Source organism: Coregonus clupeaformis, chromosome 30, assembly GCF_020615455.1.
Source record: "Coregonus clupeaformis isolate EN_2021a chromosome 30, ASM2061545v1, whole genome shotgun sequence".
NCBI classification, from domain to species: Eukaryota; Metazoa; Chordata; class Actinopteri; order Salmoniformes; family Salmonidae; genus Coregonus; species Coregonus clupeaformis.
The window spans coordinates 43,441,028-43,468,950 of NC_059221.1; the positions used below are offsets into that span (position 1 = coordinate 43,441,028).

Here is a 27,923-nt window from a genome sequence, read left to right on the forward strand (position 1 = left end):
TCCCCCACTGTATGTATGTATGTATGTATGTATGTATGTATGTATGTATGTATGTATGTATGTATGTATGTATGTATGTATGTATGTATGTATGTATGTATATATATATATATATATATATATATATATATATATATATACATACACACACACACACATACACATACATACATACATACATACATACATACATACATACATACATACATACACTCCCACTCAGTCAGTCGGGCTCTGTATAAAAATGTAGGAGGTAGATCAGCTTTAATACTGCAGATAGATTGTAGCTTCCATCAATGTACACTACCAGTCAAAAGGTTGGACACACCTACTCATTCCAGGGTTTTTCTTTATTTTTACTATTTTCTACATTGTAGAATAATAGTGAAGACATCACAACTATGAAATAACACATATGGAATCATGTAGTAACCAAAAAAGTGTTGAACAAATTAAAATATATTTTATATTTGAGATTCTTCAAATTGCCACCCTATGCCTTGATGACAGCTTTGCACACTCTTGGCATTCTCTCAACCAGCTTCATGAGGTAGTCACCTGGAATGCATTTCAATTAACAGGTGTACCTTCTTAAAAGTTAATTTGTGGAATTTCTTTCCTTTGAGCCAATCAGTTGTATTGTGACAAGGTGGGGGGGGGGTAGAAGATAGCCCTACTTAGTTAAAAGAAACACGTCCATATTATGGCAACAACAGCTCAAATAAGCAAACAGAAACGACAGTCCATCATTACTTTAAGACATGAAGGTCAGTCAATACGGAACATTTCAAAAACGTTGAACGTTTCTTCAAGTGCAGTCGCAAAAAACATCAAGAGCTATGATGAAACTGGCTCTCATGAGGACCGCCACAGGAATGGAAGACCCAGAGTTACCTCTGCTGCAGAGAATAAGTTCATTAGAGTTACTAGCCTCAGATTGCAGCCCAAATAAATGCTTCACAGAGTTCAAGTAACAGACACATCTTAACATCAACATCAACTGTTCAGAGGAGACTGCGTGAATCAGGCCTTCATGGTTGAATTGCTGCAAAGAAACCACTACTAAAGGACACCAATAAGAAGAAGAGACCTGCTTGGGATAAGAAACACGAGCAATGGACATTAGACCAGTGGAAATCTGTCCTTTGGTCTGATGAGTCCAAATTTGAGATTTTTGGTTCCAACCGCTGTGTCTTTGTGAGACACGGTGTGGGTGAACGGATGATCTCTGCATGTGTATTTCCCACCGTAAAGCATGGAGGAGGAGGTGTGATGGTGCTTTGCTGGTGACACTGTCTGTGATTTATTTAGAATTCAAGGCATACTTAACCAGCATGGCTACCACAGCATTCTGCAGTGATACGCCATCCCATCTGGTTTGGTCTTAGTGGGACTATCATTTGTTTTTCAACAGGACAATGACCCAAAACACACCTCCTGGCTGTGTAAGGGCTATTTGACCAAGAAGGAGAGTGATGGAGTGCTGCATCAGATGATCTGGCCTCCACAATCACCCGACCTCAATCCAATTGAGATGGTTTGGGATGAGTCGGACCGCAGAGTGAAGGAAAAGCAGCCAACAAGTGCTCAGCATATGTGGGAACTCCTTCAAGACTGTTGGAAAAGTATTCCAGGTGAAGCTGGTTGAGAGAATGCCAAGAGTGTGCAAAGCTGTCATCAAGACAAAGGGTGGCTATTTGAAGAATCTCAAATATAAAATATATTTTGATTTGTTTAACACTCTTTTGGTTACTACATGATTCCATATGTGTTATTTCATAGTTTTGATGTCTTCACTATTATTCTACAATGTAGAAAATAGTAAAAATAAAGAAAAACCCTGGAATGAGTAGGTGTGTCCAAACTATGGACTGGTACTGTAGGTGGAGCATGGCTCACACACACACACACACACACACACACACACACACACTTACTGAGTAGTGGCGGTCCCAGCAGTACCGGTCCACACTCCACGATGGTGACCAGTCCGACGGCGGAGGAGAACCTCTGTGCCCCGACCAGATCCATCAGAGTCTCAAACAGAACTGCTGACAGCCAGCCGAACGCAAACCCAAAGAACACAGCATACACCACGAAGCCTACATAGTCCACGGACAGCGGCGCCAGGACGTGACACACCCCGTTATAGAGCACGGAGGCAGCGAAGAAGTACTGTATCCTGGGTCGGACCCAGCGGGTGTTGGCTAACAGTCCCATGGAGGGACGGGCGAACATGTCAACGAAGGCTAGAATGGAGAGGAGTAGAGCAGCCTTCTCTTTACTGATGTCTTTACTCTTAGCGTAGTTGGAGAGGAACACAAGGGGAGAGAACAGGCCAAAGAACATGATGACGTTGCCAAGGAGATACAGCAGGAAGCCGCGGTGTTTAAACAGTGTCAGGTCGATCACGGCATTGACACGCTGCATCAACGTCAGATTAGACTCCGCCTTCTTCACCGCCGCGTTCTCCGACAGTTGGGGGTCGGCAGGTTTGGCCGGGGAGGGTTTGGGTCCGATGGGTCTCATCAAGGACCCGGCTACACAGCAGTTGAGCAGTAGACCACCCAGGATGAGGAAGGAGCCCCTCCAGCCAAACTGGTCGAAGAACCAGGAGTTAAGAGGAGCCAGCGTGGACAGGAAGACTGGGCTGCCCGCCATGGCAATACCATTAGCTATAGGACGACGCTTGTAGAAGTATTTACCAATCATAGTCAACGCCGGGTTCAGGTTGAACGCTAGACCCAGACCTAGACAGGGGAGGAAGGGAGTGGAGGAGAGGGAAGGAGGGAGAGAGGGAGGGAAGGAGAGGAGGGAGGGAAGGAGGGCAGGGGAGATTGAGAGGTAGGGGAGGAAAGGGAGGGAGAGGGGGAGGAAAGGGAGGGAGAGGGGGAGGGAAGGGGAGGAGGGAGGGAAGGAGGGCAGGGGAGGAAAGGGAGGGAGAGAGGGAGGGAAGAGGAGGAGGGAGGGAAGGAGGGCAGGTGAGGAAAGGGAGGGAGAGAGGGAGGGAAGGGGAGGAGGGAGGGAAGGAGGGAGGGAAGGGAAGGGGAGGAGGGAGGGAAGGGGGGAGGGGAGATTGAGAGGGAGGGAGGAAAGGGGAGGGAGAGGAGGAGGGGGAGGGAAGGGGAGGAGGGAGGGAAGGAGGGCAGGGGGAGGAAAGGGAGGGAGAGAGGAGGGAAGGGGAGGAGGGAGGGAAGGGAAGGGGAGGAGGGAGGGAAGGGGGAGGGAGATTGAGAGGGAGGGGAGGAAAGGGAGGGAGAGAGGGAGGGAAGAGGAGGAGGGAGGGAAGGAGGGCAGGTAGAGGAAAGGGAGGGAGAGAGGGAGGGAAGGGGAGGAGGGAAGGAGGGAGGGAAGGGAAGGGGAGGAGGGAGGGAAGGGGGAGGGAGATTGAGAGGGGAGGGGAGGAGGGAGGGAAGGGAAGGGGAGGAGGGAGGGAAGGGGGGAGGGAGATTGAGAGGGAGGGAGGAAAGGGAGGGAGAGGGGGGAGGGAGGGAAGGAGGGCAGGTGAGGAAAGGGAGGGAGAGAGGGAGGGAAGGGGAGGAGGGAGGGAAGGAGGGCAGGGAGATTGAGAGGTAGGGGAGGAAAGGGAGGGAGAGGGGGAGGGAAGAGGAGGAGGGAGGGAAGGAGGGCAGGGGAGGAAAGGGAGGGAGAGAGGGAGGGAAGGAGGGAGGGAAGGAGGGGGAAGGAAGGGAAGGGAAGGGGGGAGGGAAGGGGGGAGGGAGATTGAGAGGGAGGGGAGGAAAGGGAGGGAGAGAGGGAGGGAAGGGGAGGAGGGAGGGAAGGGAAGGGGAGGAGGGAGGGAAGGGGGGAGGGAGATTGAGAGGGAGGGGAGGAAAGGGAGGGAGAGAGGCAATGATGAGTAAACTACTGTATTAGAAAACGTGGCCACACACACAGGGTTGGTGGTACCTCCGATGACTCCGACACAGAAGTAGAGTTGTTGCACAGTGTTGCAGAAGGAAGCTGCTATCAAACCACTTCCTGACAGACAGCCTCCTAGGATCATGATTGGTCGACTGCCATAGCGGTTCACCAGGATGCTGCTGATTGGTCCTGGAGAGACAGGGGAAGGGGGTGAAAAAATGAGGACAGAGAGTGAGGTGGAGAGGGAGATGGAGAAGAGGGAGGAGGGGGAGAGAGATGGGGAGGGGGAGAGAGATGAGGAGGGGGAGAGAGATGGGGAGTTAGTTAGATAACAAGTTAGTCAACAAGTTAGTCCAGGAGTGAATTAAAGTATTTATGTAGATCAGGGGGCAATAGGCGGCCCGCGGGTCAAAACCGGACTGCAAGTTTTTTTTTAAATCAGCAAAGAATGTGGATATATGTGACTCGTTTCAGGAAACTAGGCATTTGTCGCACGTCACTACTTACATTTACATTTTACATTTTAGTCATTTAGCAGACGCTCTTATCCAGAGCGACTTACAGTTAGTGAATACATATATATATTTTTGTCTTTTTTTTTCAAACTGGTCCCCCGTGGGAATCGAACCCACAACCCTGGCGTTGCAAACACCATGCTCTATCAACTGAGCTACATCCCTGCCGGCCATTCCCTCCCCTACCCTGGACAACGCTAGGCCAATAGTGCGCCGCCCATGAGTCTCCCAGTCGCGGCCAGCTGCGACAGAGCCTGGATTCGAACCAGGATCTCTAGTGGCACAGCTAGCACTGCGATGCAGTGCCTTAGACCACTGCGCCACTCAGGAGACTACTTCACAGGAGCGCCATTTGAACGTAAACTTTTTAAAAATCAAAATGCTTTTTTGGGGCAGAAATGCCTTCTGGTTAAATTACGAGCCTAGTTGATTTAGCCACGGAAAAAGTCAGCAACCTTCCCGCTAGCCATGATTGGCTGAGATAATGAATGGGCTGGACATGTCGAGAGATGAGTTCGGATTGGTCTTCCATGTAGCACCTTCTGTCTATAATATGAGCTGGTCAGTATCTGTAGGTAATCTTTTTTTGAAACATCTCACGTAGTAGAACTGCATAAGTGTTGCCCTCCACTTTCTGGAGGACTGAGTTTTGAAATCAGTGGAATTAGAGTATGATAGCTAAGGAGATGGAGAAAATTCTGGCGTTTGAATGCAAATATGCAGACAGAGTCGAAAAGAGAACACACAGAAGGCTCCGGATTACATCTTCAAACTAGTAGACAGAGCTCTCCATTAGGTACCAAAACATTCAAGGGACATTTTCTCAAAAGTGAGGTTACAAGTTGATCAACTTTCAAAGCAGAATTACTTTCCCATTGTTCCTCAACTGCAGTGTATGATATACCATTTTCTAGCTCTGAGTCTCTACTTTTATCCAATGTAAAAAACTCAATTTCAAATTTTGCTACATAAGACCGAATCGAGCCGGTCGGTCACATATGTTCCCAAGTATTCCATAGAATAAAAATAAAGATTTGTGATTGTGTCTCAATGTAATCAAGGTATGAAATGATCATGTTATTTTCAAATACAATCTCTTTTTGGACTTCCTGGTGGTCAATTTGCAGCGTTCAAATTATTATAATTATATTCCAGCCCACCAACCATCCATTCGGACAAAATTCGTCCCGCGGCTAAATCTATACTGAACAAAAATGTAAACGCAACATGTAAAGTGTTGGTCCCATGTTTCATGAGCTGAAATAAAAGATCCCCAAAATGTTCCATACGCACAAAAAGCTTATTTCTCTCCAACTGAGTGCATACATTTGTTTACATCCCTTTTAGGGAGAATTTCTCCTTTGACAAAAGAATCCATCCACCTGACAGGTGTGGCATATCAAGAAGCTGATTAAACAGCATGATCATTACACAGGTGCACCTTGTGCTGGGGACAATAAAAGGCCACTCTAAAATGTGCAGTTTTGTCACACAACACAATGCCACAGATTTCTCAAGTTGAGGGAGCGTGCAATTGGCATGCTGACTGCAGGAATGTCCACCAGAGCTGTTGCCAGAAAATGTAATGTTCATTTCTCTACCATAAGCCACCTCCAACGTCCAACCATCCTCACAACTGCAGACCACGTATAACCACGCCAGCCCAGGATCTCCACATCTGGCTTCTTCACCTGCGAGACCAGCCACCCGGACAGCTGATGAACTGAGGAGTATTTCTGTCTGTTATAACGCCCTTTTGTGGGGAAAAACTCATTCTGATTGGCTGGGCCTGGCTCCCCAGTGGGTGGGCCTGGCTCCCCAGTGGGTGGGCCTGGCTCCCAGGTGGGTGGGCCTGGCTCCCAGGTGGGTGGGCCTGGCTCCCCGGTGGGTGGGCCTGGCTCCCAGGTGGGTGGGCCTGGCTCCCAGGTGGGTGGGCCTGGCTACCAGGTGGGTGGGCCTGGCTCCCGGTGGGTGGGCCTGGCTCCCGGTGGGTGGGCCTGGCTCCCCGGGGTGGGCCTGGCTCCCCAGTGGGTGGGCCTGGCTCCCAGGTGGGTGGGCCTGGCTCCCAGGTGGGTGGGCCTGGCTCCCCGGTGGGTGGGCCTGGCTCCCAGGTGGGTGGGCCTGGCTCCCAGGTGGGTGGGCCTGGCTACCAGGTGGGTGGGCCTGGCTCCCAGGTGGGTGGGCCTGGCTCCCAGGTGGGTGGGCCTGGCTCCCCGGTGGGTGGGCCTGGCTCCCAGGTGGGTGGGCCTGGCTACCAGGTGGGTGGGCCTGGCTCCCAGGTGGGTGGGCCTGGCTCCCAGGTGGGTGGCTGCGCCCCTAACCAGTCATGTGAAATCCATTGATTAGGGCCTAGTGAATTTATTTCAATTGACTGTAACTCAGTAAAACCGTTGAAATTGTCACATGTTGCATTTATATTTTTGTTCAGTATAGTTGCCTACCCTTGATATAGATAATCAGCTCTGCACCAGCAGATAGGGCAGGAGAAAAGCAGAGCTGGGGGTAGAACAGAGTAGAGTAGAGCTGGGGGTAGAGCAGAGTAGAGTAGAGCTGGGGGTAGAACAGAGTAGAGCTGGGGGTAGAACAGAGTAGAGTAGAGCTGGGGGTAGAACAGAGTAGAGTAGAGCTGGGGGTAGAACAGAGCAGAGCTGGGGGTATAACAGAGTAGAGCTGGGGGTAGAACAGAGCAGAGCTGGGGGTAGAACAGAGCAGAGCTGGGGGTAGAACAGAGCAGAGCTGGGGGTAGAACAGAGCAGAGCTGGGGGTAGAAGAGAGTAGAGTAGAGCTGGGGGTAGAACAGAGTAGAGTAGAGCTGGGGGTAGAACAGAGTAGAGTAGAGCTGGGGGTAGAAGAGAGTAGAGTAGAGCTGGGGTAGAACAGAGTAGAGTAGAGTCGGGGGTAGAAACAGAGTAGAGTAGAGCTGGGGGTAGAACAGAGTAGAGTAGAGCTGGGGGTAGAACAGAGTAGAGCTGGGGATAGAACAGAGTAGAGCTGGGGGTAGAACAGAGTAGAGTAGAGCTGGGGGTAGAACAGAGAAGTAGAGCTGGGGGTAGAACAGAGTAGAGTAGAGCTGGGGGTAGAACAGAGTAGAGTAGAGCTGGGGGTAGAACAGAGTAGAGTAGAGCTGAGAGTAGAGTAGAGTAGAGCTGGGGGTAGAACAGAGAAGTAGAGCCAGGGTAGAACAGAGTAGAGTAGAGCTGGGGGGTAGAACAGAGTAGAGTAGAGCTGGGGGTAGAACAGAGAGTAGAGCTGGGGGGTAGAACAGAGTAGAGTAGAGCTGGGGTAGAACAGAGAAGAGTAGAGCTGGGGGTAGGTAGAGCTGGGGAGAGAGTAGAGTAGAGCTGGGGGTAGAACAGAGAAGCTAGAGCTGGGAGCAGAACTGAGTAGAGTAGAGCTGGGGGGTAGAACAGAGTAGAGTAGAGCTGGGGGGTAGAACAGAGTAGAGTAGAGCTGGGGGTAGAACAGAGTAGAGTAGAGCTGGGGGTAGAACAGAGTAGAGTAGAGCTGGGGTAGAACAGAGTAGAGTAGAGCTGGGGTAGAAGAGAGTAGAGTAGAGCTGGGGGTAGAACAGAGTAGAGTAGAGCTGGGGGTAGAATAGAGCAGAGTGTAGAGTAGAGCTGGGGTAGAAGAGAGTAGAGTAGAGCTGGGGGTAGAACAGAAGTAGAGCTGGGGGTAGAACAGAGTAGAGTAGAGCTGGGAGTAGAAGAGAGTAGAGTAGAGCTGGGGGGTAGAACAGAGAGAGTAGAGCTGGGGAAGCAGAGTAGAGTAGGCGGTAGAACAGAGAAGTAGAGCTGGGGGTAGAACAGAGTAAGAGAGTGGGGTAGAACAGAGTAGAGGAGAGCTGGGGTAGAACAGGAAGAGTAGAGCAGAGAGTAGAAGAGCTGGGGGTAGAACAGAGAAGAGTAGAGCTGGGGTAGAGTAGAGCTGGGGGTAGAACAGAGTAGAGTAGAGCTGGGGTAGAACAGAAGTAGAGAGAGAGCAGGAGTAGAACAGAGTAGAGTAGAGCTGGGGTAGAACAGAGTAGAGTAGAGCTGGGGGTAGAACAGTAGAGTAGAGCTGGGGGTAGAACAGAGTAGAGTAGAGCTGGGGAGTAGAACAGAGGAGAGTAGAGCTGGGGGTAGAGTAGAGCTGGGGGGTAGAAACAGAGTAGAGTAGAGCTGGGGGGTAGAACAGAGAAGTAGAGCTGGGGGTAGAACAGAGTAGAGTAGAGCTGGGGTAGAACAGAGTAGAGTAGAGCTGGGGGTAGAAACAGAGTAGAGTAGAGCTGGGGAAACAGAGAAGAGTAGAGGGGGTGTAGAGTAGAGAAGAGTAGAGATGGGGGTAGAAGAGAGAAGAGCTGGGGGTAGAAACAGAGTAGAGTAGAGCTGAGGGTAGAACAGAGTAGAGTAGAGCTGGGGGTAGAACAGAGTAGAGTAGAGCTGGGGGAAGTAGAACAGAGTAGAGTAGAGCTGGGGTAGAAACAGAGTAGAGTAGAGCTGGGGGTAGAACAGAGAAGAGTAGAGCTGGGGGTAGAACAGAGCAGAGCTGGGGAGGTAGAAACAGAGCAGAGCTGGGGGTAGAACAGAGTAGAGCTGGGGGCAGTAGAGAGACAGAGCTAAGGGGTGAACAGAGTAGAGTAGAACAGAGTAGAGTAGAGCTGAGGTAGAACAGAATAGAGTAGAAACAGAGAGAGTAGAGCTGGGGGTAGAAGAGACAGAGCTGGGGGTAGAACAGAGTAGGAGAAACAGAGTAGAGTAGAGCTGGGGTAGAACAGAGTAGAGTAGAGCTGGGGTAGAACGTAGAGTAGAGCTGGGGTAGAACAGAGTAGAGTAGAGCTGGGGTAGAACAGAGATAGAGTAGAGCTGGGGGTAGAAACAGAGTAGAGTAGAGTGGGGGTGAGAACAGAGAAGAGTAGAGCTGGGGGTAGAAACAGAGCAGAGCTGGGGGTAGAACAGAGGCAGAGCTGGGTAGAAACAGAGTAGAGCTGGGGGTAGAAAGAGCAGAGCTGGGGGTAGAAGCAGAGCGGGAGTAAGAGAGCTGGGGGTAGAACAGAGCAGAGCTGGGGGTAGAAGAGAGTAGAGCTGGGGGTAGAACAGAGCGAGCTGGGAGAAAGAGAGCAGAGCGGGGGTAGAAGAGAGCAGAGCTGGGGGTAGAACAGATTAGAGTAGAGCTGGGGGTAGAAACAGAGCAGCCGCTGGTGGCAGAAACAGAGTAGAGCTGGGGGGGTAGAACAGAGTAGAGTAGAGCTGGGGTAGAACAGAGTAGAGCTGGGGGCAGAGAGTAGAGCTGGGGGTAGAGCAGAGTAGAGTAGAGCTGGGGTAGAACAGAGTAGAGTAGAGTTGGGGGGTAGAACAGAGAAGTAGAGCTGGGGGTAGAACAGAGTAGAGCTGGGGTAGAACAGAGTAGAGTAGAGCTGGGGGGTAGAAACAGAGAAGTAGAGCTGGGGGTAGAGCAGAGCTGGGGTAGAACAGAGTAGAGTAGAGCTGGGGTAGAAGAGTAGAGTAGAGCTGGGGGTAGAACAGAATAGAGTAGAGTAGAGCTGCTGGGTAGAAACAGAACAGAGTAGAGCTGGGGTAGAACAGAGTAGAGTAGAGCTGGGGGGTAGAGCAGAGTAGAGTAGAGCTAGGGTAGAAAGAGAAGTAGAGCTGGGGTAGAACAGAGTAGAGTAGAGCCAAGTGGTAGAACAGAGAAGTAGAGCTGGGGGTAGAAACAGAATAGAGTAGAGCTGGGGGTAGAACAGAGTAGAGTAGAGCTGGGGTAGAACAGAGTAGAGAGTATGGGGTAGGAATAGAGGAAGTAGAGCTGGGGGTAGAGCAGAGAGAGTAGAGCTGGGGGTAGAACAGAGTAGAGTAGAGCTGGGGTAGAGCAGAGAAGAGTAGAGCTGCGGTAGAGCAGAGTAGAGTAGAGCCGGGGTAGAACAGAGAAGAGTAGAGCTGCAGAACAGAGTAGAGCTGGGGTAGAACAGAGTAGAGTAGAGCTGGGGTAGAACGAGAGAAGTAGAGCTGGGGGTAGAACAGAGTAGAGTAGAGCTGGGGGTAGAACAGAGTAGAGTAGAGGGGGTAGAACAGAGTAGAGTAGAGCTGGGGGGGAGAGAGAGAGCAGAGCTGGGGTAGAACAGAGTAGAGTAGAGCTGGGGGGTAGCAACAGAGAGTAGAGCTGGGGTAGAACAGAGAAGTAGAGCTGGGGGTAGAAGCAGAGCTGGGGTGAGAGAGAGCTGGGGTAGAAACAGAGTAGAGTAGAGCTGGGGTAGAATAGAGTAGAGTAGAGCTGGGGTAGAAACAGAGTAGAGTAGAGCTGGGGGTAGAAACAGAGAGAGTAGAGCTGGGGGTAGAACAGAGAAGAGTAGAGCTGGGGGTAGAAAAGCAGAGCTGGGGGGTAGAACAGAGCAGAGCTGGGTAGAACAGAGTGAGCTGGGGGTAGAACAGAGCAGAGCTGGGGGTAGAAGAGAGCAGAGCTGGGGGTAGAACAGAGTAGAGTAGAGCTGGGGGTAGAACAGAGCAGAGCTGGGGTAGAAACAGAGCAGAGCTGGGGGTAGAACAGAGCAGAGCTGGGGGTAGAACAGAGCAGAGCTGGGGTAGAACAGAGCAGAGCTGGGGGTAGAAGAGAGCAGAGCTGGGGGTAGAACAGATTAGAGTAGAGCTGGGGTAGAACAGGAGCAGAGCTGGGGGTAGAAACAGAGCAGAGCTGGGGGTAGAAACAGAGTAGAGTAGAGCTGGGGTAGAAACAGAGTAGAGCTGGGGGTAGAGCAGAGTAGAGTAGAGCTGGGGTAGAGCAGAGTAGAGTAGAGCTGGGGGTAGGAACAGAGTAGAGTAGAGCTGGGGTAGAGCAGAGTAGAATAGAGCTGGGGTAGAAACAGAGTAGAGTGAGAGCTGGGTAGAACAGAGAAGTAGAGCTGGGGGGTAGAACAGAGTAGAGTAGAGCTGGGGGTAGAACAGAGGAAGTAGAGCTGGGGTAGAGCAGAGTAGAGTAGAGCTGGGGGTAGGACAGAGAAGAGTAGAGCTGGGGGTAGAACAGAGTAGAGTAGAGCTGGGGTAGAGCAGAGAAGAGTAGAGCTGGGGTAGAGCAGAGTAGAGTAGAGCTGTGGGGTAGAGAGCAGAGTAGAGTAGAGCTGGGGGTAGAGCAGAGTAGAGTAGAGCTAGGGTAGAACAGAGAAGTAGAGCTGGGGTAGAGCAGAGTAGAGTAGAGCTGGGGGTAGAACAGAGAAGAGTAGAGCTGGGGGTAGAACAGAGTAGAGTAGAGCTGGGGGTAGAGCAGAGTAGAGTAGAGCTGGGGGTAGAGCAGAGTAGAGTAGAGCTGGGGGTAGAGCAGAGTAGAGTAGAGCTGGGGGTAGAACAGAGTAGAGTAGAGCTGGGGGTAGAGCAGAGTAGAATAGAGCTGGGGGTAGAACAGAGTAGAGTAGAGCTGGGGTAGAACAGAGAAGTAGAGCTGGGGGTGAGAAACAGAGAAGTAGAGCTGGGGGGTAGAACAGAGTAGAGTAGAGCCGCGGGTAGAACAGAGAAGTAGAGCTGGGGTAGAACAGAGAAGTAGAGCTGGGGGTAGAAACAGAGAAGTAGAGCTGGAGTAGAGTAGAGTAGAGCTGGGGGTAGAACAGAGTAGAGTAGAGCTGGGGGTAGAACAGAGTAGAGTAGAGCTCGGGTAGAACAGAGAAGTAGAGCTGGGGGTAGAACAGAGTAGAGTAGAGCTGGGGGTAGAACAGAGTAGAGTAGAGCTGGGGGTAGAGCAGAGTAGAGCAGAGCTGGGGGTAGAACAGAGTAGAGTAGAGCTGGGGTAGAACAGAGTAGAGTAGAGTGGGGGTAGAAACAGAGTAGAGTAGAGCTGGGGGTAGAACAGAGTAGAGTAGAGCTGCGGGTAGAAACAGAGTAGAGTAGAGCTGGGGGTAGAGCAGAGTAGAGTAGAGCTGGGGTAGAACAGAGAAGTAGAGCTGGGGTAGAACAGAGTAGAGTAGAGCTGGGGTAGAACAGAGTAGAGTAGAGCTGGGGGTAGAACAGAGTAGAGTAGGAGCTGGGGGTAGAGCAGAGTAGAGTAGAGCTGGGGGTAGAACAGAGAAGTAGAGCTGGGGTAGAACAGAGTAGAGTAGAGCTGGGGGTAGAACAGAGTAGAGTAGAGCTGGGGGTAGAACAGAGCAGAGTAGAGCTGGGGGTAGAACAGAGTAGAGCTGGGGGTAGAACAGAGTAGAGCAGAGCTGGGGTAGAACAGAGTAGAGTAGAGCTGGGGTAGAGCAGAGTAGAGTAGAGCTGGGGTAGAAACAGAGAAGTAGAGCTGGGGGTAGAACAGAGTAGAGTAGAGCTGGGGTAGAACAGAGGAGAGTAGAGTTGGGGGTAGAACAGAGTAGAGTAGAGCTGGGGTAGAAAGAGTAGAGCTGGGGGTAGAGCAGAGTAGAGCAGAGCTGGGGTAGAACAGAGTAGAGTAGAGCTGGGGGTAGAACAGAGTAGAGTAGAGCTGGGGGTAGAAACAGAGTAGAGTAGAGCTGGGGTGGTAGAACAGAGTAGAGTAGAGCTGGGGGTAGAACAGAGTAGAGTAGAGCTGGGGGGTGAACGCAGAGAAGTAGAGCTGGGGGTAGAGCAGAGAAGTAGAGCTGGGGGTAGAAACAGAGAAGTAGAGCTGGGGTAGAACAGAGAAGTAGAGCTGGGGTAGAGCAGAGTAGAGTAGAGCTGGGGGGTAGAACAGAGTAGAGTAGAGCTGGGGGTAGAATAGAGTAGAGTAGAGCTGGGGGTAGAACAGAGTAGAGTAGAGCTGGGGGTAGAACAGAGTAGAGTAGAGCTGGGGTAGGAACAGAGTAGAGTAGAGCTGGGGGTAGAACAGAGTAGAGTAGAGCTGGGGGTAGAACAGAGTAGAGTAGAGCTGGGGGTAGAACAGAGTAGAGTAGAGCTGGGGGTAGAACAGAGAAGAGTAGAGCTGGGGGTAGAGCAGAGAAGAGTAGAGCTGGGGGTAGAACAGAGAAGAGCAGAGCTGGGGTAGAACAGAGCAGAGCTGGGGTAGAACAGAGTAGAGCTGGGGGTAGAACAGAGCAGAGCTGGGGGTAGAAGAGAGCAGAGCTGGGGGTAGAACAGAGTAGAGTAGAGCTGGGGGTAGAACAGAGCAGAGCTGGGGGTAGAAGAGAGTAGAGCTGGGGGTAGAACAGAGCAGAGCTGGGGGTAGAACAGAGCAGAGCTGGGGGTAGAAGAGAGCAGAGCTGGGGGTAGAACAGATTAGAGTAGAGCTGGGGGTAGAACAGAGCAGCGCTGGGGGTAGAACAGAGCAGAGCTGGGGGTAGAACAGAGTAGAGTAGAGCTGGGGGTAGAACAGAGTAGAGCTGGGAGTAGAGTAGAGTAGAGCTGGGGGTAGAGCAGAGTAGAGTAGAGCTGGGGGTAGAACAGAGTAGAGTAGAGTTGGGGGTAGAACAGAGAAGTAGAGCTGGGGGTAGAACAGAGTAGAGTAGAGCTGGGGGTAGAGCAGAGAAGTAGAGCTGGGGGTAGAGCAGAGTAGAGTAGAGCTGGGGGTAGAACAGAGTAGAGTAGAGCTGGGGGTAGAAGAGTAGAGTAGAGCTGGGGGTAGAACAGAATAGAGTAGAGTAGCGCTGGGGGTAGAACAGAACAGAGTAGAGCTGGGGGTAGAACAGAGTAGAGTAGAGCTGGGGGTAGAGCAGAGTAGAGTAGAGCTGCGGGTAGAACAGAGAAGTAGAGCTGGGGGTAGAACAGAGTAGAGTAGAGCTGCGGGTAGAACAGAGAAGTAGAGCTGGGGGTAGAACAGAATAGAGTAGAGCTGGGGGTAGAACAGAGTAGAGTAGAGCTGGGGGTAGAACAGAGTAGAGTAGAGCTGGGGGTAGAACAGAGAAGTAGAGCTGGGGGTAGAGCAGAGTAGAGTAGAGCTGGGGGTAGAACAGAGTAGAGTAGAGCTGGGGGTAGAGCAGAGTAGAGTAGAGCTGCGGGTAGAGCAGAGTAGAGTAGAGCTGGGGGTAGAACAGAGAAGAGTAGAGCTGGGGGCAGAACAGAGTAGAGTAGAGCTGGGGGTAGAACAGAGTAGAGTAGAGCTGGGGTAGAACAGAGAAGTAGAGCTGGGGTAGAACAGAGTAGAGTAGAGCTGGGGGTAGAACAGAGTAGAGTAGAGCTGGGGGGTAGAAACAGAGTAGAGTAGAGCTGGGGGTAGAAGAGAGCAGAGCTGGGGGTAGAACAGAGTAGAGTAGAGCTGGGGGTAGAACAGAGAAGTAGAGCTGGGGGTAGAACAGAGTAGAGCTGGGGGTAGAAGAGAGCAGAGCTGGGGGTAGAACAGAGTAGAGTAGAACAGAGTAGAGTAGAGCTGGGGTAGAACAGAGTAGAGTAGAGCTGGGGGTAGAACAGAGTAGAGTAGAGCTGGGGGTAGAACAGAGAAGAGTAGAGCTGGGGGTAGAACAGAGCAGAGCTGGGGGTAGAACAGAGACTAAGAGTAGAGCTGGGGGTAGAACAGAGCAGAGCTGGGGTAGAAGAGAGCAGAGCTGGGGGTAGAACAGAGTAGAGTAGAGCTGGGGGTAGAACAGAGCAGAGCTGGGGGTAGAACAGAGCAGAGCTGGGGGTAGAACAGAGTAGAGCTGGGGTAGAACAGAGCAGAGCTGGGGGTAGAAGAGAGCAGAGCTGGGGGTAGAACAGATTAGAGTAGAGCTGGGGTAGAACAGAGCAGAGCTGGGGGTAGAACAGAGCAGAGCTGGGGGTAGAACAGAGTAGAGTAGAGCTGGGGGTAGAACAGAGTAGAGCTGGGGGTAGAGCAGAGTAGAGTAGAGCTGGGGGTAGAGCAGAGTAGAGTAGAGCTGGGGGTAGAACAGAGTAGAGTAGAGCTGGGGGTAGAGCAGAGTAGAATAGAGCTGGGGGTAGAACAGAGTAGAGTAGAGCTGGGTAGAACAGAGAAGTAGAGCTGGGGGTAGAACAGAGTAGAGTAGAGCTGGGGGTAGAACAGAGAAGTAGAGCTGGGGGTAGAGCAGAGAAGAGTAGAGCTGGGGGTAGGACAGAGAAGAGTAGAGCTGGGGTAGAACAGAGTAGAGTAGAGCTAGGGGGAGCAGGTAGAGTAGAGCTGGGGGTAGAGCAGAGTAGAGTAGAGCTGGGGGTAGAGCAGAGTAGAGTAGAGCTGCGGGTAGAACAGAGAAGTAGAGCTGGGGGTAGAGCAGAGTAGAGTAGAGCTGGGGGTAGAACAGAGAAGAGTAGAGCTGGGGGTAGAACAGAGTAGAGTAGAGCTGGGGGTAGAGCAGAGTAGAGTAGAGCTGGGGTAGAGCAGAGTAGAGTAGAGCTGGGGTAGAACAGAGTAGAGTAGAGCTGGGGGTAGAACAGAGTAGAGTAGAGCTGGGGGTAGAGCAGAGTAGAATAGAGCTGGGGGTAGAACAGAGTAGAGTAGAGCTGGGGGTAGAACAGAGAAGTAGAGCTGGGGGTAGAACAGAGAAGTAGAGCTGGGGGTAGAACAGAGTAGAGTAGAGCTGCGGGTAGAACAGAGAAGTAGAGCTGGGGGTAGAACAGAGAAGTAGAGCTGGGGTAGAGCAGAGTAGAGTAGAGCTGGGGGTAGAACAGAGTAGAGTAGAGCTGGGGGGTAGAACAGAGTAGAGTAGAGCTGCGGGGTAGAACAGAGAAGTAGAGCTGGGGTAGAACAGAGTAGAGTAGAGCTGGGGGTAGAACAGAGTAGAGTAGAGCTGGGGGTAGAGCAGAGTAGAGCAGAGCTGGGGTAGAACAGAGTAGAGTAGAGCTGGGGGTAGAACAGAGTAGAGTAGAGCTGGGGGTAGAACAGAGTAGAGTAGAGCTGGGGGTAGAACAGAGTAGAGTAGAGCTGCGGGTAGAACAGAGTAGAGTAGAGCTGGGGGTAGAGCAGAGTAGAGTAGAGCTGGGGGTAGAACAGAGAAGTAGAGCTGGGGGTAGAACAGAGTAGAGTAGAGCTGGGGGTAGAACAGAGTAGAGTAGAGCTGGGGTAGAACAGAGTAGAGTAGAGCTGGGGGTAGAACAGAGTAGAGCTGGGGGTAGAACAGAGTAGAGTAGAGCTGGGGGTAGAGCAGAGTAGAGTAGAGCTGGGGGTAGAACAGAGAAGTAGAGCTGGGGGTAGAACAGAGTAGAGTAGAGCTGGGGGTAGAACAGAGTAGAGTAGAGCTGGGGGTAGAACAGAGTAGAGTAGAGCTGGGGGTAGAACAGAGTAGAGTAGAGCTGGGGGTAGAACAGAGTAGAGTAGAGCTGCGGGTAGAACAGAGAAGTAGAGCTGGGGGTAGAGCAGAGTAGAGTAGAGCTGGGGGTAGAACAGAGAAGAGTAGAGCTGGGGTAGAACACGAGTAGAGTAGAGCTGGGGGTAGAGCAGAGTAGAGTAGAGCTGGGGGTAGAGCAGAGTAGAGTAGAGCTGGGGGTAGAGCAGAGTAGAGTAGAGCTGGGGGTAGAACAGAGTAGAGTAGAGCTGGGGGTAGAGCAGAGTAGAATAGAGCTGGGGGTAGAACAGAGAAGTAGAGCTGGGGGTAGAACAGAGAAGTAGAGCTGGGGGTAGAACAGAGTAGAGTAGAGCTGCGGGTAGAACAGAGAAGTAGAGCTGGGGGTAGAACAGAGAAGTAGAGCTGGGGGTAGAACAGAGAAGTAGAGCTGGGGTAGAGCAGAGTAGAGTAGAGCTGGGGGTAGAACAGAGTAGAGTAGAGCTGGGGGTAGAACAGAGTAGAGTAGAGCTGCGGGTAGAACAGAGAAGTAGAGCTGGGGGTAGAACAGAGTAGAGTAGAGCTGGGGTAGAACAGAGTAGAGTAGAGCTGGGGGTAGAGCAGAGTAGAGCAGAGCTGGGGGTAGAACAGAGTAGAGTAGAGCTGGGGGTAGAACAGAGTAGAGTAGAGCTGGGGGGTAGAACAGAGTAGAGTAGAGCTGGGGGTAGAACAGAGTAGAGTAGAGCTGCGGGTAGAACAGAGTAGAGTAGAGCTGGGGGTAGAGCAGAGTAGAGTAGAGCTGGGGGTAGAACAGAGAAGTAGAGCTGGGGGTAGAACAGAGTAGAGTAGAGTCTGGGAGTAGAACAGAGTAGAGAGTAGAGCTGGGGGTAGAACAGAGTAGAGTAGAGCTGGGGGTAGAACAGAGTGAGAGCTGGGGGTAGAACAGAGTAGAGTAGAGCTGGGGGTAGAGCAGAGTAGAGTAGAGCTGGGGGTAGAACAGAGAAGTAGAGCTGGGGGTAGAACAGAGTAGAGTAGAGCTGGGGGGTAGAACAGAGTAGAGTAGAGCTGGGGGGTAGAACAGAGTAGAGTAGAGCTGGGGTAGAACAGAGTAGAGTAGAGCTGGGGTAGAACAGAGTAGAGCTGGGGTAGAGCAGAGTAGAGCAGAGCTAGGGGTAGAACAGAGTAGAGTAGAGCTGGGGGTAGAAACAGAGTAGAGTAGAGCTGGGGGGTAGAACAGAGTAGAGTAGAGCTGGGGGTAGAACAGAGTAGAGTAGAGCTGGGGGTAGAACAGAGTAGAGTAGAGCTGGGGGTAGAACAGAGAAGTAGAGCTGGGGGTAGAGCAGAGAAGTAGAGCTGGGGGGTAGAACAGAGAAGTAGAGCTGGGGGTAGAACAGAGAAGTAGAGCTGGGGGTAGAGCAGAGTAGAGTAGAGCTGGGGGTAGAACAGAGTAGAGTAGAGCTGGGGGTAGAACAGAGTAGAGTAGAGCTGGGGGTAGAACAGAGTAGAGTAGAGCTGGGGGTAGAACAGAGTAGAGTAGAGCTGGGGGTAGAGCAGAGTAGAGTAGAGCTGGGGGTAGAACAGAGTAGAGTAGAGCTGGGGGTAGAACAGAGTAGAGTAGAGCTGGGGTAGAACAGAGTAGAGTAGAGCTGGGGGTAGAACAGAGTAGAGTAGAGCTGGGGGTAGAACAGAGTAGAGTAGAGCTGCGGGTAGAACAGAGAAGTAGAGCTGGGGGTAGAACAGAGAAGTAGAGCTGGGGGTAGAACAGAGAAGTAGAGCTGGGGGTAGAGCAGAGTAGAGTAGAGCTGGGGGTAGAACAGAGTAGAGTAGAGCTGGGGGTAGAACAGAGTAGAGTAGAGCTGCGGGTAGAACAGAGAAGTAGAGCTGGGGGTAGAACAGAGTAGAGTAGAGCTGGGGGTAGAACAGAGTAGAGTAGAGCTGGGGGTAGAGCAGAGTAGAGCAGAGCTGGGGTAGAACAGAGTAGAGTAGAGCTGGGGGTAGAACAGAGTAGAGTAGAGTGGGGGTAGAACAGAGTAGAGTAGAGCTGGGGGTAGAACAGAGTAGAGTAGAGCTGCGGGGTAGAACAGAGTAGAGTAGAGCTGGGGTAGAGCAGAGTAGAGTGAGAGCTGGGGGGTAGAACAGAGAAGTAGAGCTGGGGGTAGAACAGAGTAGAGTAGAGCTGGGGTAGAACAGAGTAGAGTAGAGCTGGGGGTAGAACAGAGTAGAGTAGAGCTGGGGGTAGAACAGAGTAGAGCTGGGGGGTAGAACAGAGTAGAGCAGAGCTGGGGGTAGAACAGAGTAGAGTAGAGCTGGGGGTAGAGCAGAGTAGAGTAGAGCTGGGGGTAGAACAGAGAAGTAGAGCTGGGGGTAGAACAGAGTAGAGTAGAGCTGGGGGTAGAACAGAGTAGAGTAGAGCTAGTAGAACGGAGAGTAGAGCTGGGGGTAGAACAGAGTAGAGCTGGGGGTAGAGCAGAGTAGAGCAGAGCTGGGGGTAGAACAGAGTAGAGTAGAGCTGGGGGTAGAACAGAGTAGAGTAGAGCTGGGGGTAGAACAGAGTAGAGTAGAGCTGGGGGTAGAACAGAGTAGAGTAGAGCTGGGGGTAGAACAGAGTAGAGTAGAGCTGGGGGTAGAACAGAGAAGTAGAGCTGGGGGTAGAGCAGAGATGTAGAGCTGGGGGTAGAACAGAGAAGTAGAGCTGGGGGTAGAACAGAGAAGTAGAGCTGGGGGTAGAGCAGAGTAGAGTAGAGCTGGGGGGTAGAACAGAGTAGAGTAGAGCTGGGGGTAGAACAGAGTAGAGTAGAGCTGGGGGTAGAACAGAGTAGAGTAGAGCTGGGGGTAGAACAGAGTAGAGTAGAGCTGGGGGTAGAGCAGAGTAGAGTAGAGCTGGGGGGTAGAACAGAGTAGAGTAGAGCTGGGGGTAGAACAGAGTAGAGTAGAGCTGGGGGTAGAACAGAGTAGAGTAGAGCTGGGGTAGAACAGAGTAGAGTAGAGCTGGGGGTAGAACAGAGTAGAGTAGAGCTGGGGGTAGAACAGAGTAGAGCTGGGGGTAGAGCAGAGTAGAGCAGAGCTGGGGGTAGAACAGAGTAGAGTAGAGCTGGGGTAGAACAGAGAAGTAGAGCTGGGGTAGAACAGAGTAGAGTAGAGCTGGGGGTAGAACAGAGTAGAGTAGAGCTGGGGTAGAACAGAGTAGAGTAGAGCTGGGGAGTAGAACAGAGAAGTAGAGCTGGGGGTAGAGCAGAGAAGTAGAGCTGGGGTAGAACAGAGAAGTAGAGCTGGGGGTAGAACAGAGAAGTAGAGCTGGGGGTAGAACAGAGAGAGTAGAGCTGGGGTAGAGTAGAGTAGCAGAGTAGAGTAGAGCTGGGGGTAGAACAGAGTAGAGTAGAGCTGGGGGTAGAACAGAGTAGAGTAGAGCTGGGGGTAGAACAGAGTAGAGTAGAGCTGGGGGTAGAACAGAGTAGAGTAGAGCTGGGGGGAGAACAGAGTAGAGTAGAGCTGGGGGTAGAACAGAGTAGAGTAGAGCTGGGGTAGAACAGAGTAGAGTAGAGCTGGGGGTAGAACAGAGTAGAGTAGAGCTGGGGTAGAACAGAGTAGAGTAGAGCTGGGGGTAGAAACAGAGTAGAGTAGAGCTGGGGTAGAACAGAGTAGAGTAGAGCTGGGGGTAGAACAGAGTAGAGTAGAGCTGGGGTAGAACAGAGTAGAGTAGAGCTGGGGGGTAGAACAGAGTAGAGTAGAGCTGGGAGTAGAACAGAGTAGAGTAGAGCTGGGGGTAGAACAGAGTAGAGTAGAGCTGGGGGTAGAACAGAGTAGAGTAGAGCTGGGGTAGAACAGAGAGAGTAGAGCTGGGGTAGAACAGAGAAGTAGAGCTGGGGGTAGAACAGAGAAGTAGAGCTGGGGGTAGAACAGAGAGAAGTAGAGCTGGGGTAGAGCAGAGTAGAGTAGAGCTGGAGTAGAAACAGAGTAGAGTAGAGCTGGGGTAGAACAGAGTAGAGTAGAGCTGGGGGTAGAACAGAGTAGAGTAGAGCTGGGGGTAGAACAGAGTAGAGTAGAGCTGGGGGGTAGAACAGAGTAGAGTAGAGCTGGGGGTAGAACAGAGAGAGTAGAGCTGGGGAGTAGAACAGAGTAGAGTAGAGCTGGGGTAGAACAGAGTAGAGTAGAGCTGGGGGTAGAACAGAGTAGAAGTAGAGCTGGGGTAGAACAGAGTAAGTAGAGCTGGGGTAGAACAGAGAGAGTAGAGCTGGGGGTAGAACAGAGTAGAGTAGAGCTGGGGGGTAGAACAGAGTAGAGTAGAGCTGGGGGTAGAAACAGAGTAGAGTAGAGCTGGGGGTAGAACAGAGTAGAGTAGAGCTGGGGTAGAACAGAGTAGAGTAGAGCTGGGGTAGAACAGAGTAGAGTAGAGCTGGGGGTAGAACAGAGTAGAGTAGAGCTGGGGGTAGAACAGAGTAGAGTAGAGCTGGGGGTAGAACAGAGTAGAGTAGAGCTGGGGGTAGAACAGAGTAGAGTAGAGCTGGGGGTAGAACAGAGTAGAGTAGAGCTGGGGGTAGAACAGAGTAGAGTAGAGCTGGGGTAGAACAGAGTAGAGTGGAGAGAGCTGGGGTAGAAACAGAGTAGAGTAGAGCTGGGGTAGAACAGAGTAGAGTAGAGCTGGGGGTAGAACAGAGTAGAGTAGAGCTGGGGGTAGAACAGAGTAGAGTAGAGCTGGGGGTAGAACAGAGAGAGTAGAGCTGGGGTAGAACAGAGAAGTAGAGCTGGGGGGTAGAACAGAGAAGTAGAGCTGGGGGGTAGAACAGAGTAGAGTAGAGCTGGGGGGTAGAACAGAGTAGAGTAGAGCTGGGGTAGAACAGAGTAGAGTAGAGCTGGGGGTAGAACAGAGTAGAGTAGAGCTGGGGGTAGAACAGAGTAGAGTAGAGCTGGGGGTAGAGCAGAGTAGAGTAGAGCTGGGGGTAGAACAGAGTAGAGTAGAGCTGGGGGTAGAACAGAGTAGAGTAGAGCTGGGGTAGAACAGAGTAGAGTAGAGCTGGGGGTAGAACAGAGTAGAGTAGAGCTGGGGGGTAGAACAGAGGTAGAGTGAGAGCTAGGGGTAGAACAGAGTAGAGTAGAGCTGGGGGTAGAACAGAGTAGAGTAGAGCTGGGGGTAGAACAGAGTAGAGAGTAGAGCTGGGGTAGAACAGAGTAGAGTAGAGCTGGGGGTAGAACAGAGTAGAGTAGAGCTGGGGGTAGAACAGAGTAGAGTAGAGCTGGGGGTAGAACAGAGTAGAGTAGAGCTGGGGTAGAACAGAGTAGAGTAGAGCTGGGGGTAGAGCAGAGTAGAGTAGAGTCAGAACAGAGTAGAGTAGAGCTGGGGTAGAACAGTAGAGTAGAGCTGGGGTAGAGCAGAGTAGAGTAGAGCTGGGGGTAGAGCAGAGTAGAGTAGAGCTGGGGGTAGAACAGAGTAGAGTAGAGCTGGGGGTAGAACAGAGTAGAGTAGAGCTGGGGGTAGAACAGAGTAGAGTAGAGCTGGGGGTAGAGCAGAGTAGAGTAGAGCTGGGGGGTAGAACAGAGTAGAGTAGAGCTGGGGGTAGAGCAGAGAGAGTAGAGCTGGGGGTAGAAACAGAGTAGAGCTGGGGTAGAACAGAGTAGAGTAGAGCTGGGGGTAGAAACAGAGTAGAGCTGGGGGTAGAACAGAGTAGAGTAGAGCTGGGGTAGAACAGAGTAGAGTAGAGCTGGGGTAGAACAGAGTAGAGTAGAGCTGGGGGTAGAGCAGAGTAGAGTAGAGCTGGGGGTAGAACAGAGTAGAGTAGAGCTAGGGGGTAGAGTAGAGTAGAGCTGGGGGTAGAGCAGAGTAGAGTAGAGCTGGGGTAGAACAGAGTAGAGTAGAGCTGGGGGTAGAGCAAGAGTAGAGCTGGGGTAGAACAGAGTAGAGTAGAGCTGGGGGTAGAGCAGAGTAGAGTAGAGCTGGGGTAGAACAGAGTAGAGTAGAGCTGGGGTAGAACAGAGAAGAGTAGGCTGGGGGTAGAACAGAGTAGAGTAGAGTAGGGCAGAGTAGAGTAGAGCTGGGGTAGAACAGAGTAGAGTCGAGCTGGGGTAGAACAGAGTAGAGTAGAGCTGGGGGTAGAACAGAGTAGAGTAGAGCTGGGGTAGAACAGAGTAGAGTAGAGCTGGGGGTAGAACAGAGAGAGTAGAGGCTGGGGTGGTAGAACAGAGTAGAGTAGAGCTGGGGGGTAGAACAGAGTAGAGTAGAGCTGGGGGTAGAACAGAGAGTAGAGCTGGGGTAGAACAGAGTAGAGTAGAGCTGGGGGTAGAACAGAGTAGAGTAGAGCTGGGGGTAGAACAGAGTAGAGTAGAGCTGGGGTAGAACAGAGTAGGAGCTGGGGGTAGAACAGAGTAGAGTAGAGCTGGGGTAGAACAGAGTAGAGTAGAGCTGGGGGTAGAACAGAGTAGAGTAGAGCTGGGGGTAGAAACAGAGAAGTAGAGCTGGGGTAGAACAGAGAAGTAGAGCTGGGGGTAGAACAGAGAAGTAGAGCTGGGGGTAGAACAGAGAAGGAGAGCTGGGGTAGAACAGAGAGCAGAGCTGGGGGTAGAACAGAGTAGAGTAGAGCTGGGGGTAGAACAGAGTAGAGTAGAGCTGGGGGTAGAACAGAGTAGAGTAGAGCTGGGGTAGAACAGAGTAGAGTAGAGGCTGGGGTAGAACAGAGTAGAGTAGAGCTGGGGGTAGAGCAGAGTAGAGTAGAGCTGGGGTAGAACAGAGTAGAGTAGAGCTGGGGGTAGAACAGAGTAGAGTAGAGCTGGGGGTAGAACAGAGTAGAGTGAGCTGGGGGTAGAACAGAGTAGAGAGTAGAGCTGGGGTAGAACAGAGTAGAGTAGAGCTGGGGGTAGAACAGAGAGTGAGTAGAGCAGAGAGGGCTGGGGGTAGAACAGAGTAGAGTAGAGCTGGGGTAGAACAGAGAAGTAGAGCTGGGGGTAGAAACAGAGTAGAGTAGAGCTGGGGTAGAACAGAGTAGAGTAGAGCTGGGGTAGAACAGAGTAGAGTAGGGGTAGAACAGAGAAGTAGAGCTGGGGGTAGAGCAGAGAAGTAGAGCTGGGGGTAGAACAGAGAAGTAGAGCTGGGGGTAGAACAGAGAAGTAGAGCTGGGGGTAGAGCAGAGTAGAGTAGAGCTGGGGGTAGAACAGAGTAGAGTAGAGCTGGGGTAGAACAGAGTAGAGTAGAGCTGGGGGTAGAACAGAGTAGAGTAGAGCTGGGGGTAGAACAGAGTAGAGTAGAGCTGGGGTAGACAGAGTAGAGTAGAGCTGGGGAGTAGAACAGAGTAGAGTAGAGCTGGGGTAGAACAGAGTAGAGTAGAGCTGGGGTAGAACAGAGTAGAGTAGAGCTGGGGTAGAACAGAGTAGAGTAGAGCTGGGGGTAGAACAGAGTAGAGTAGAGCTGGGGGTAGAACAGAGTAGCAGAGTAGAGCAGAGCAGGGGAGATAGAACAGAGTAGAGCTGGGGTAGAACAGAGAAGTAGAGCTGGGGTAGAACAGAGTAGAGTAGAGCTGGGGGGTAGAACAGAGTAGAGTAGAGCTGGGGGTAGAACAGAGTAGAGTAGAGCTGGGGGTAGAACAGAGAAGTAGAGCTGGGGGTAGAGCAGAGAAGTAGAGCTGGGGGTAGAACAGAGAAGTAGAGCTGGGGGTAGAACAGAGAAGTAGAGCTGGGGGTAGAGCAGAGTAGAGTAGAGCTGGGGGTAGAAACACAGAGTAGAGACTGGGAGTAGAAACAGAGTAGAGTAGAGGCTGGGGGTAGAACAGAGTAGAGTAGAGCTGGGGGTAGAGCAGAGTAGAGTAGAGCTGGGGGTAGAGCAGAGTAGAGTAGAGCTGGGGGTAGAACAGAGTAGAGTAGAGCTGGGGGTAGAACAGAGTAGAGTAGAGCTGGGGGTAGAACAGAGTAGAGTAGAGCTGGGGGGTAGAACAGAGTAGAGTAGAGCTGGGGGTAGAACAGAGTAGAGTAGAGCTGGGGGGTAGAACAGAGTAGAGTAGAGCTGGGGGTAGAACAGAGTAGAGTAGAGCTGGGGTAGAACAGAGTAGAGTAGAGCTGGGGTAGAACAGAGTAGAGTGAGGTAGTAGAACAGAGTAGAGCTGAGAGTAGAGACAGAGTAGAGTAGAGCTGGGGTAGAGCAGAGTAAGAGTAGAGCTGGGGGTAGAACAGAGTAGAGTAGAGCTGGGGGTAGAACAGAGTAGAGTAGAGCTGGGGGTAGAGCAGAGTAGAGTAGAGCTGGGGGTAGAGCAGAGTAGAGTAGAGCTGGGGTAGAGCAGAGTAGAGTAGAGCTGGGGTAGAACAGAGTAGAGTAGAGCTGGGGTAGAACAGAGTAGAGTAGAGCTGGGGGTAGAGCAGAGTAGAGTAGAGCTGGGGGTAGAACAGAGTAGAGTAGAGCTGGGGGTAGAGCAGAGTAGAGTAGAGCTGGGGGTAGAACAGAGTAGAGCTGGGGGTAGAACAGAGTAGAGTAGAGCTGGGGGTAGAACAGAGTAGAGCTGGGGGTAGAACAGAGTAGAGTAGAGCTGGGGGTAGAACAGAGTAGAGTAGAGCTGGGGGTAGAACAGAGTAGAGTAGAGCTGGGGGTAGAGCAGAGTAGAGTAGAGCTGGGGGTAGAACAGAGTAGAGTAGAGCTGGGGGTAGAACAGAGTAGAGTAGAGCTGGGGGTAGAGCAGAGTAGAGTAGAGCTGGGGGTAGAACAGAGTAGAGTAGAGCTGGGGGTAGAGCAGAGTAGAGCTGGGGGTAGAACAGAGTAGAGTAGAGGCTGGGGGTAGAGCAGAGTAGAGTAGAGCTGGGGGTAGAACAGAGTAGAGTAGAGCTGGGGGTAGAACAGAGAAGAGTAGAGCTGGGGGTAGAACAGAGTAGAGTAGAGCTGGGGGTAGAGTAGAGTAGAGCTGGGGGTAGAACAGAGTAGAAGTGAGCTGGAGGTAGAACAGAGTAGAGTAGAGCTGGGGGGTAGAGCAGAGTAGAGTAGAGCTAGGAGTAGAACAGAGTAGAGTAGAGCTGGGGGTAGAACAGAGTAGAGTAGAGCTGGGGGTAGAACAGAGTAGAGTAGAGCTGGGGGTAGAACAGAGTAGAGTAGAGCTGGGGGTAGAACAGAGTAGAGTAGAGCTGGGGGTAGAACAGAGTAGAGCAGAGCTGGGGGTAGAGGTTCAGCTTGAGGTGGTGATCCGACATCCACACTGATACAGTGGGGGAAAAAAGTATTTAGTCAGCCACCAATTGTGCAAGTTCTCCCACTTAAAAAGATGAGAGAGGCCTGTAATTTTCATCATAGGTACACGTCAACTATGACAGACAAAATGAGAAAAGAAAATCCAGAAAATCACATTGTAGGATTTTTTATGAATTTATTTGCAAATGATGGTGGAAAATAAGTATTTGGTCAATAACAAAAGTTTCTCAATACTTTGTTATATACCCTTTGTTGGCAATGACACAGGTCAAACGTTTTCTGTAAGTCTTCACAAGGTTTTCACACACTGTTGCTGGTATTTTGGCCCATTCCTCCATGCAGTTCTCCTCTAGAGCAGTGATGTTTTGGGGGCTGTCGCTGAGCAACACGGACTTTCAACTCCCTCCAAAGATTTTCTATGGGGTTGAGATCTGGAGACTGGCTAGGCCACTCCAGGACCTTGAAATGCTTCTTACGAAGCCACTCCTTCGTTGCCCGGGCGGTGTGTTTGGGATCATTGTCATGCTGAAAGACCCAGCCACGTTTCATCTTCAATGCCCTTGCTGATGGAAGGAGGTTTTCACTCAAAATCTCACGATACATGGCCCCATTCATTCTTTCCTTTACACGGATCAGTCGTCCTGGTCCCTTTGCAGAAAAACAGCCCCAAAGCATGATGTTTCCACCCCCATGCTTCACAGTAGGTATGGTGTTCTTTGGATGCAACTCAGCATTCTTTGTCCTCCAAACACGACGAGTTGAGTTTTTACCAAAAAGTTCTATTTTGGTTTCATCTGACCATCTGACATTCTCCCAATCCTCTTCTGGATCATCCAAATGCACACTTCAGACGGGCCTGGACATGTACTGGCTTAAGCAGGGGGACACGTCTGGCACTGGGAGAACTTGCACAATTGGTGGCTGACTAAATCCTTTTTTCCCCCACTGTATGTGGACCTCTACATCGGGTGAGGTTGTGTCTCTCTCTGGCGGGAGGTAAGCTTGGCTTATATGGTGCTTATATGGTGTCGAGTAAAGCTTAAACCATGTATTTAGATTGTAGTTAGGTATTGTAGGTAGTTTATCTAGGTAGTTATTGTAGGTTATTGTAGGTAATTATTGTAGGTAAGTATTGTATTCGGCTGAGCCCGGTGAAGCACGAGGCTAGCTAACCCACAACCTGTACTAGCTAGTGGGTAGCTACTAGTAACTATTAGCAAATGTGGATAGTTGTTTCCAATGTTATTTCACGCTTAAGAGTACCTGTAATTATGCCAGCTAGCTACCTACCATTCAGCTGTTTTTCTAACATCATTATCTGAAGCGTTAACGTTAGATAGTTAGTAGCTACTGTACTCGAAATGTAGCTAGCTTGTTGCTACCTGGATAGTTAACTAGACAATAGCTGGAACGACCTAGCGAACAGACGCGAACTGGCTGAATCGATTCAGTGGCTCGCTTTGCACTTGCAACTAGCTAACAGTAGCTACTAAGGTTAAGCTATAACCTACATTTGTGTTTTGTTTTTACATACTGGTAACCAGAGTTGTTCAAGGGAATTCGGGACATGGGTGACTAGTTAACGTTAGCTTGGCTCTCTCTGTGTGTTCGTGCCGTGGAAGGAGGGGTTTTTCGTTGGCAGAGAGCAATGGCTAGCTAGCATGCTAACTATTCTAGCTAACTAACTGGCTGAATAAGTTGACGACGGACTCACTCAAACTGTCAAAACTAACCCAAAACTTTACACAACGTTAGAAACGGACACGAATGATCTGCTTGGCGTGTTAACACACTGGTGGTTTGTTGTAACCGAGTATTGGTGCTAAACCATGTTGTTGGAGGTTGGCATGCTAGTTGGCTATGGCGTCATAGGATTCGGTGCCCTGGACGGTTTTCACGGAAGAATACTGTACCAAGTTAGCTAGCTGAATAAACTAAGTTAGTCTATTCCTAGAAACATTGAACCACTGTAGTTTACAACAATTATAATTTTTAAAGTGGAAATTGGGAGAGTTATATTTGAGTGTTTCAGTGAAACGTAAGTGAGGGAGGCCCCGCTCTCTCACTTTCCCAGATGTTTAGTTAATTTCATTCCGATCTCCTTTGCATTATTGTAGCCATTTTCTGTAGCCTGTCAATTATGCGTCTGTCTATCCCTGTTCTCTCCTCTCCGCACAGGCCATACAAACGCTTCACACCACGTGGCTGCTGCCACTCTAACCTGGTGATCCCTGCATGCACGACCCACATGGAGTCCCAGGTCTCTGGCAGCCTCTGGAACTGCCGTTCTGCGGCCAACAAGGCAGAGTTCATCTCA

At 51.2% G+C, this 27,923-nt stretch overlaps 1 protein-coding gene across 1 annotated transcript in view; it reads right to left on the bottom strand.

The window, feature by feature from the left end:
- Positions 1-27,923, bottom strand: part of LOC121546644 (monocarboxylate transporter 1-like) — a 105,777-nt gene that overhangs the window by 4,073 nt on the left and 73,781 nt on the right. The window contains exons 3-4 of the mRNA XM_045209586.1: positions 3,910-4,053; positions 1,938-2,750 (exon numbers count right to left, since the gene is read on the bottom strand). Of these exons, the coding sequence (XP_045065521.1) occupies positions 1,938-2,750; positions 3,910-4,053 (957 nt within the window). The remainder of the gene's footprint in view (positions 1-1,937; positions 2,751-3,909; positions 4,054-27,923) is intronic.